The 9,671-nt window shown below is 57.3% G+C and overlaps 1 protein-coding gene across 2 annotated transcripts in view; it reads right to left on the bottom strand.

The window, feature by feature from the left end:
- Positions 1-1,189: 1,189 nt before the first annotated feature.
- LOC101652528 (phytanoyl-CoA 2-hydroxylase interacting protein) overlaps positions 1,190-9,671 on the bottom strand; it is an 11,184-nt gene continuing 2,702 nt past the window's right edge. For both annotated transcript variants that reach the window (XM_004707592.3, XM_045286930.1), the window contains exons 2-5: positions 8,230-8,423; positions 6,661-6,835; positions 4,966-5,083; positions 1,190-3,367 (exon numbers count right to left, since the gene is read on the bottom strand). In XM_004707592.3, coding sequence (XP_004707649.1) covers positions 2,833-3,367; positions 4,966-5,083; positions 6,661-6,835; positions 8,230-8,394 — 993 coding nt within the window. In that variant the 5' untranslated portion in view covers positions 8,395-8,423 and the 3' untranslated portion in view covers positions 1,190-2,832. The remainder of the gene's footprint in view (positions 3,368-4,965; positions 5,084-6,660; positions 6,836-8,229; positions 8,424-9,671) is intronic.

Below are 9,671 nucleotides of genomic sequence, written 5' to 3'. Positions count from 1 at the left end.
TCCTGCACAGAAGGTGGGTGATGGACCCTGGAGGGCATTCCCGTCTTTGAAATTCCGCGCTGCACGTGTACTGTCCACTGTGCTTTTAAAAACATGAAATTCTGCGCTGAGTGTACTGTCCACCGTGCTTTTAAAAACTTCCCTTGGCATTCATGACTCCATAGCCCCCCCTGGTGTCACTCTGGAACTAGGCCCGGCCTCAGGGAGCTGGAGATGTAGAGAGACCCCTGGGACAGTGGGATGGAAGGTGGTATTGTCAAGTCACTGTGACGGAGAAGAGTCTTCCATTACCTCACCACGTGGTTCCCTGGGAAGACAGGGCAATGGAATGGAACGATTGCTGTGTACAATGATCCACTGGCTGTAAGCCACAGGGCAAGTCATTTAACTTCACTGTGACTCCACTTCACCTATGAAACAGTCACATGACTGCCGAGGGCCCTTGTGCACATGAAACGAGTTACTGTGTGCGAAAGTGCCTGGCACATGCCGGGCACACAGTAGGCCCTCAAGCCCAAGGAGAGTGTGCCCAAGTTGCAGATGATTCTTGGGAATTTGGGCCTGAGTCAGGTGCCTGGGCTCAGTGAGGTACTTCCCCACTCAGGTGAGGATCATTTCCATAAGCTCATCACCACAGCTGCAGAGGTGACTCAGAGCTGCCAATGAGGAGCCCTGCTGGGACAGGGGACACTTGAGTTTGGGGAATTGAATGGCATCAGAGTCTGAAGCAATGGCACCCTGCTGCCGGGGAGGCCTTCCAGTGAGGAGCCTGGGGATCTTGGTTGGGCCTCCCCTGTGGCATCTGCCTGGAAGACCTGAGTTTTCCCATCTAGAAAGGGACCCAATGACCTTCAAAGTCCTTTTCCAGTAGACACTGGGTGCTATTCGTACCTTATTTCCCACAGGGGGATTGAAGGCAAGCTTGGGGGAAAGGAGGCTTTCTGCTCTTGGAAAGCGTTCCAGTCCGAGGCCCCCAGGGGCAGCTCTCCCCTGTCCCAGTCCGAGGCCCCCAGGGGCAGCTCTCCCCTGTCCTAGGAGTCAGAATGGATGGATGGCAGTGAGTTCCTTTGGGTGAAGAATTCAGGTGATCTGTCTGGGGCAGAGTGGAGGGCAATCCTAACAGGGGCTCCTATGAGGATCTCTCGGGCACCCACCTCTGCGTGCCCAGGGCCCAGAGAGAGGCAGGGTCATCAGGCCAGTGTGATTTATTGATGCACATCGAAAGCACAGCACAGGCAGGTGCACCCCCAGCAGGGGGCAGACATGGGGCTGGGGAGGGCTCAGGTCACCCCCACAGTGATGTTGTAAGCAGAGGGGGGAAGGGCCCGGGGCCCACGTCCGCTCCTTCTCCATGCTTCTCCCAGAGCCCCCAAGCCTTCTGGCCCATCCCAAGGAGACAGCTGACAACTCCCCACTGGCTACAGCTGGTCTGTGGCCCTCCCTGAGCTCCTGCCCTTTTTGGCCTGCTGGCCCATCTGTCTTTCATCACAGGAGTCCAGCTTACCCCTTGTCTCTGTCCCCTCTGAGCCAGGCTCTCACATCTGCCTGACATCACCTCCACCATCCCCTAGCTGCCTCTGCCAACACCTCTCCCAGTCACTCAGGCTAGATTGTTAGCTTCCAGGTGTCTACCCTCACCCCCGTCCTGACCCATACAAAAGGTGGAAATTGTGAGGCTGCTGGGAGGCCCAGGAAGAAGTTACCAAGAGCTCCCTGGGAGGCCCTCTCAGCCAGAAGGCTCACCAGGTGGGCTAACAGTGCCAGTGGGCACAGCGGGAGGTGGTGTGGCAGGGAGTCCACATTCGGTTTACACACAGGCACGAAACAGTTACGGCACTGCGGCAGCGCACAAGCGGGCAGAGTGGCACAGCCAGGCGGGTGCCAGGGCTCTGCAGGGACGCCCTGAGCTCTCTAGTTCCATGCCAGGCCCCTGGAGGAGGCACCAGGCAACCCACTCCCGGTACCTCTGGGTCTCAGGGGTCTGCTTCCCCCTCCTCAACCCCAATGGCTGTCATTCCAGACCTCAGTGCTCTGAGCAAACGAGAGAAAATGCCGGGGGTGATCATCTCCAGAGAGAAGAAAGGAAACGCCCCAACAGCCCAGAGCCCCCAAAGTCGAGAAGAAAAAAAAGGCCCCTTTCTAGAGAGCAAGGGGAGTGGCTAGAGGGGGCGAGTGGGGAAGGCGAGGGGCAGCTCTCGCCATGCAGGAAGAAGGTTCGACTGGGCAGGGAGCAGCCAAAGGAGGAGGGGGTGAGGGTGAGGGGCATGGCAGGGGCAAGGAGACTATTTATAGAGGGCAGGGTCCAGGCCAGAGTGGGAGGCACCCGAGACCCTAGCTCGGAAGGGAGGGGCATTCTGTGGTTGGCCCTGAGTGGGGTGGGTGGGGCTAAGGAAGAGCTGCCCCACATCTCTCCGTGAAGCCCCTGGAGGCTCGCCCGAGCTACACCTGGGAGGGAGCCCAGAGAGGCCTCCTGGGAAAGTCCCGGGAGGCCGGCAGGTTTCTGAGATGGGAGGGCTGGGGTGGGGCAAGGAAGAGCAGGAGAGGGAGTTGAGAGACAAGGTGATGGACAGCTCCCAAAACCCAAGCCATCTACCCCTCTACGGAGGCTAGGAAGCCTTCCTAAGTCGATCAGCCACGGAATGGGCCATACTTTTCCAAGAGGACAGCTCTCTACCACCTCTTATTCCAAGGGGTGGGGGAAGGGAGTGGACTGACGGAGAGCAGGGGCCAGGGGGCAGGAGGAAAGGAAACCAACTGCCTGCACGGATGGCAGCCGACCACCTCCACGCTTCCTGTCCTCCCGCCCCAGCCTCCCGCAGCGCTCAGGAGCGCCTAGCGGCCCACACTGATGTTGCAGGTCTTGCAGCTGGGGTCTTTCTTGGCGTCGGCAGTGGACAGGCTCATGAGCTGGTGCCCGCTGATCTCGCCCAGGGTACCCAGGGACAGGTCGACGGGCTCCGTGTAGATGACCTCCAGGATGAGGTCCTGGGCATGGCGGAAGACCAGCTCCCCATCCTCCACGCTGCAGGTTAGGAACTTGTTGCAGGCAATGTCCAGGAGGGGCAGGCGGTCGCGGCAGAAGCGGTCCCCCAGGGAGCCCTTGGGGGCCAGCACCAGGATGGCATAATGGTAGGCCGTGTACATACAGTAGAAGTCCGCAAAATAGAGGTTAGTGCTGGGGTTGAAGAGGCGCTGCGCGGGGATCTGGAAGCGCCAGCGGCCGTAGGGGGAGTCCTGGGGAGGCTGGCCCGTGTTGAACTCCGTGTTGCAGCTGAAGAAGACGCCGTGCAGCATGCCGCTAGTGGGCGAGCCGTGGCTGCCGCTGTTGTCCTTCAGGTAGGGCTGCAGCATGTTCCCGCAGTGGGTCCTGCCCGCCGGGGGAGGGGCGGGGGGAGAGGGAAGCAAAGGGGACGAGAAACCGCCCCTGGTCAGCGGCACGGAGCAGAGGGGCTGCGGTGGGAGGCGGAGAAGGGATGGAGTCTCACTCCTGGCTCTCCCACCAGCCCCACCGCCTCCACCAATCACAAATATAGCTTTGCAGAAGGCTCTCTGCAGGGAGGGCCTCAGAGATCAGCTCCTGCAGCCCACTCCTTCACAGAGGAGAGAGCTAGGAGCCTGCCGCTCCGCTCCTCGCTGAAAACGCTTTGATGGGCTCTCACTGCCTGCATGAACAGCGATGCCCTCAGATCCTGTCTCTCTGACCTCTTGCCACACACACCTGCCTCCCCCTCTCTTTCGCATACACCCACAGGGCACTGCCCCTGGCTCTGACTCTGTGGCTGGCTGCAGCGCATGCTCCTCTGCCCGGATTGCCCACCCTGCCTTTCTCCGCCTGGCCTGGCAAAGTCCTGATCACCCTTCAAGGCCCAGCACAGGTGTCCCGTACTTCTAAAACCTTCCTAGATCATCTGACACGTGGAGCCAGCAACCACTATGTGCCAGGTACTGTGATTAGTACTCAACCGTCAGGCGTTAAAGTTTGCCATCTCCCAGTCTGGACACTGATATCCCAGTGCCAGTGAGGAGCCTGGCACACACTGGTGTTCTTTGTCTCTCGCCTTCTCTCTGTGAGTGAGTGCCCTGCCACTGAGCTCTTCTTTCATGCCAACGCCAAACCTCCTTCCCACCTCTCCCACTCTGGCACTCACTGCCCAGTCAACAAGCTCTGCCCCCTATGAATGTGGTGATCTAGAACGTGGGAGTGGTGGTCTCATCAGGCCCAGGTTGGAGTGGACTGTCCCTCCCTGACCCAGTCTCACTCCTGACTGGTCCTGGTTGCCGTTGAGATGAGCCAATCTGGGCCTCAGTCTCCCGTCTGTATGCTAGACTTGGACTGACAATCAGTTTTCAAATATTCTTAAACTCCAGAACTCCCCTCCCCCCAAAAATATACACAGGCAGGCACTAGGCAAATAAAATGGAAGATTCTCCATATGGATTATGTGGGTGGGGCCCCCAAAATCCCATCCTCTGATTTCATCTCTGACCCACTCACCATCACCTGAGAGACCTCCCTGAAGGTTCCAGGAGCTTCAGTACCAAGGGTAGGAAAGTCCTGAGTGGTATGTGTGTCTGTGCGCATGCACTATGTGTACTTCATGCCCAGGGGCCTTCCTTTGTGAGCTCCCCTCCCCCATTCCCTCTTTGGACTCTGAATTTGAGAGGTGGCAGACCTGGCTGAGGGCTATGGTGGGAAAACCCAGCAAAGAGCAAACCCAAGACCATGTTAAGGCCCGCACCTGTGAGCACGGTGCTTTGCAAGGCTGCTTTCACCCTGTTAGTTCCCTGCCTTCCTTAGAGCCCAGTCCTTAAGTAGCCATCATTCCAGAGCTTGTGTGGTGGCATGAAGGCATTGGGGGGTGGGGGGTGTCCAAAGGAATATCTGGCAAGCTACCAGGTGGGGGTGGCCTCCCAGGGAGCCAGGGCAGGAGCAGGAAGGTCCCGGGAAGGAATGGGAGGCGGTACCTGGCGTGCTGGAAGTACTCCTTGTGATGGTTGCGGTAGAAAACAGAGAAGCGAAGCATGCGGCCTGCGATCTGCTCGGCCTTCTCCTGCAGCTGAGCCAGGTGCTCTTTGGCATAGTCTGCAAGAGTGCAGGTGAGGGGCAGCCGCAGGTCAGCTGGAAGGTCGCACCCTCTTCCCCCACACTCGCCCACCCCGTAGAGTCCATCGCTGCGCTCCAGAGTGGCAGAGGAGACCAAATAGGCACAGAACCTTGGCCTCCGATGGAGACAGGCCAGCTGGCCTCTCCTGGGAACACTGTGAGCTGGATGCTGGATGTCTTTGTCACTCCTGTGCCTTCCCTGCCAGAGCTCAGACTCTTCTGGTCAGAAAAGGGCAGGGGACAGGGGGTGCCCAATCACACAGTCATGCCAAGGGCCGCAGCAGCTCTAAACCCAGGCCATTCTCGTGTGAAAAGAAGACCACCAGGCCAAAAGAAGGATTTGAGGGGCTCTGCCTCTGTGAGCAGGAGCTGCCCCCATCATCTACAGAAAAGCCAGTTGTAATTACAGGTGTGTGTGTGGGGGGTGGGGGTGGGGGGGAGGCTCATGAGGAGCCCAGGGAGAACAAGCCTGGGCACTAAAAGGGGAAGGTTTAGGCAGACCAGAGTTGGGGCGAAGACTGCTCTTGAGCATTCCAGGAGAAGCAGCAGAGCCTGGAAGCCAAAAGTAAGATGGAAGTTTTCGAGCAGGGCCAGAAGCTGAGCTCCCAGGGTCCAGGCATGGCTGCTGCCAGCCTCCGTAGTAGCTTTGTACAAAGTAGGAAAAGGTGTCCTTTCCTCCTTGCGGACGCATCCCTGACCAGTTTGGCAAGAAGCGTGTGGACTGGATCCCCTGTTCCCCAGTTAATGAAACCCCTGCTGTAAGCAGAGTTCTAGGGCTTAATTCACAAAGGGCAGGGATGCCTCCAGGGAGTGGGGTTTTGCAGCAGAGCAAAGAAGAAGCCCGATGCAGAAGACAATGCAGCTCAAGGAGACTCGGGGCACAGGCCTTGGCAGAGGGCAGAGAGCCAGCAGCCTCCGCTGCCCGGGGCTACCAGTGTTCCCTGCCCCTTCCTTGTGGCACAGGGAGATCTAGAGCAGTTCTCACCACGGACACCAAACGAAAGGGTTTTTGTGGAGCAGATCCTAGGTCATCTGTGGCACAGAAACTCAACGTTTGTTCATGCTGGAGTTTGCAAAATCTGCAGAGAGCTCTGATAGTGTAGTGAATTACACATGGGGCTGCTAACCCCAAGGTCAACAGTTCAGATCCACCAGCTGCTCTGTGCGAGAAAGATGAGGCGTTCTGTTCCATAAATAAAGACTTACGGCCTCAGAAACCCACAGAGTCCGTTGTACCCTGCCCTGTCGAGCCACTGTGAGTCAGAATCGACTCCAAGGGCCATTTTCCCCAGAGAGCAAGTGTTCGACTCCATCTCTGTATAGAAGCATTTTTGACAGCAGAATTAGCAGCATTCATGTGTGCCTCCTGCACTAGACTGCAGGCTTTTGAGGGCAAGAGGGTCTTACCCCTGTCTGGGTCCCCTGTGACCTAAGCCTAGGGCCTGGTGCACAGCCAGTGTTCATGAAGGTCCTTGGATTACAGGGACCCCTCTCGTGACCTGAAATCAGGTAGTTGGGCCTGGGCAATAGGAGAATTCCGTGAAGCTGGGCCTTACCCCCAGTGCAGAACTCGACCGTCTCGCTCCAGCCAGACACGAGGTACTCCCCATCGCTCTGCTTCACAGCTGTCTGCACAGCCACGCTGTACTCCGTGCGGGGGCTCAGGAACCAGTGGCCTCTCACTGTCATGGGCAGCGGCACAGCCTTGGCCACGAGCTTGGTGGGGACATCCTGGGAAATTGGGTATAGACAGAGAGCCAAGAGTCAAACCAGGGGCTCATGCCCATGGTTGGCATTCTCCCACACTTCTCATTCTCCAAATGGCTCCCGTTTCTCAATGGTTCTATGACCTGGCCATCATTTTCTTGTAGAAGCAAGCAGTGGCCATTAGGATAGTCCCTATAGGACGCAGATGTTTCTGAATCTGTGCCCTTTCTTAAATGCTCCTAACGCTCCACTCTCTTGGGCACTGAGGTTCAAAGAGCACTAGGGAAGGGGGGTGGCCCCCAAAGTTGAGGGCATCAAGACCTTCATGTCTGAGGGAGTCGCAGAGAGCTCTGCACACTGCAGTGCCGTCTCCACGGCAACGGCCAATACTGAGAAGCCAGGGAGGAAGGGAAAACATGCCTTATTCTTTGGGGGGTGGTGGTGAGCTTTCACGTCACCGTGGCAACTGGCCTGCCAAAAGACACCCAGATCGGGAGAGCCAGTTCCAGAGAGAGAGGGTGAGTAACCCACACTAATGCTGTCGTTGTGGAAACCAGCGTCTTCCCACCTCACTTGGCCCCCTTCCTCTCTGCTAGCTCGGGAACTTGGGAGGGTTCCTCCCACCGGCCCCCATACGGGCTTTAACCTAGGGGAAAGGCACATCTCATAAGGTGTAGCACTCTCTAACATTTCCTTTCTAAACCAAGAAGAGAGGGGCAGAACCAGAGGGCGAGGGGCAGAGAGACTCCCAGGAGGCCAGGCTGGGAAATCATTGAGTACTAAGATTAAGGGTACCACCCCCGCCCCACTGCTCAGGCCACCCTCCCAGCTAGCAACCAAGCTGCCCCCGACCCTGAGCTTCATCAGAACCAGAGAGGCCATCTCTGTGTGTGATGCAGAGCCCTGGGCCGCACCCTGGCACAGATCTCTGCCTGTGTCTGAAATCCCAGCAACACTGTGCGCACCACGCTCCCTGTGTGCGAGCGAGGCACCGTGCCAAACCCACACCCGCTCTCATCGAATCTTTGCAACAGGCCCATGAGAGCTTTTCACCAGTGAAAAACTCAGATGCAGAGAGGGTAGGTAACCTCCTCAGGGTTGCACAGTAAAAAACATTTGGATTTTAACCAGCCCTTCCGGGCTCCAAAAGGACCCCTGGTGGTGGAGTGGATCATGCAGGTCAGCAGTTCGAAACCACCAGCAGCTCTGGGAGACAAAAATGAGGCTTTCTATTCCGGTGAAGAGTTACAGTCTCAGGAACCCACAGGGGCAGTTCTACCCTGTCCTGTAGGGTCGCTCAATGGCAGTGAGTTGGTTTTTTATTTAGGCTCCAAAATATTCCCTCCAGATACCCTCTCTCCTGCCTCCTTCACAATTGGTGTCGGGAAGAGGCAGCTCTGGGTCCCCTCTCCACTCACCCGGTGCTTGAATTTGTTGGAGTTCTTATTCTCCTTCTTATTGAGGTCAATGAAGTAATGGGTGACCCTCTCTAGGTCACTGTTCTCCATGGCCCAGGAGATGCGGAAGGAGTCACAGGTGATGTTGTTGATCTCGATGCTGTGGGGGGTCGACAGCAGCTCCATGCTCCCCTCTGGCTGGGCTCCTGTAGGGACTGAGAGGGAGGGGAGGGATCAGCACCTCCCTCCCACCCTGGAGTGTTCCGATGTGTCCTGCTCCCAACACTGAACCCTTTGACTGCACCTATGACCTGATGGGAAAGATTGTGCGGGGAAGGTTGAGAAAGAGGAATGGGAAATGGGATGGGGTGTCCCTGTAGGGGCTCTTGGCTCTCCTCGAAGGGGTCTGCAGAGCAGACGGGCCCTGACAGGTGGCAGAGACAGTGGGAATGCTGCAGGCGCTGGGCAGGACAGATTTGCAGCAGATGGAGCCGAGGAGGGAGGGGGGCCCCCAGCCAACAGGCGTGAAAAGAGAAAGGGATGGGGCTGAAGCGGGGTGGGGTGGAGAGAATGGATCAGGCCAGTAGGAGAGACAGGAGACACTTGCTGAGGGACTGAGGTACAAGGCACAGGATGGAGGCAGGCAAGAGGCCAAGGATGTCAGGGCTCTGGGGAACGGGCCACTCTCTTCTCTAGGCCTTCAGACGCCACAGAAAGGAAGGTCCAGAGGGCCAGCGCAGAGGGCTGTGCGGGTCTGTGTGGAGCTGCTCCTGGGCCACATTGCCTGCTTCCTGCTCTTACTCCACTCAGAACGCTTATGGCCGAGGCTCACTCTCTTTCAGGTGAGCCACCCTTGCTTGACTTGTCAATCACTCGTTTTAGCATTAGTACTTTCACCAACCTGATCTGAGGAAACCTCACAGTAGCCATGTATTGTCCCCATTTCCCAGATGAAGTCATTGGTGTTGGGAGACACAGACATGGTCGAGGTAATACGTGATTGAAACTCAGGTTGTCTCATATTGGGGCCCAAGCTCTTTATCATTCAACCAAGTCTGCGTGGTGTGTGTGCGCGTGGGCAACCATAAGCACACATAGTGTTTCCACTATTTGTCCGTCTGTCCTCCTTCCCTCTCGAGCAGCGACATTTCTCTCCCCTCCCTCCCACTCTCCCTCCTTCAGTCCTCACACTACCTCTGGCGGCTGTTCAGGTATAAAAGGACCACACCACATTCACCAGTGCTATAGGCAGAAGAGCTGACTCTGGCCTTGATGTTGGCCTGGCTCCCCTGAGCTCTGGGCCATGGGGTAGACGCTGCTCTGGGACAAGACCAGGAAGGCAGATGGCACTTTCTCCCAAGACATCTGCTTAGAACTCAGTGGGCTCCATGCCTTCCCCAGTTCCTTCCTCAAGCCCAGCTCCCAGCACCTCTCCTCCTCTCCTCTCCTCTCCTCTCCTCTCC

This window comes from Echinops telfairi, unplaced genomic scaffold (genome assembly GCF_000313985.2).
Source record: "Echinops telfairi isolate 266 unplaced genomic scaffold, ASM31398v2 ScPeMD7_9;HRSCAF=40, whole genome shotgun sequence".
In the NCBI taxonomy this organism is placed as follows: domain Eukaryota; kingdom Metazoa; phylum Chordata; class Mammalia; order Afrosoricida; family Tenrecidae; genus Echinops; species Echinops telfairi.
This window is presented reverse-complemented; position numbering and strand designations above follow the sequence as displayed.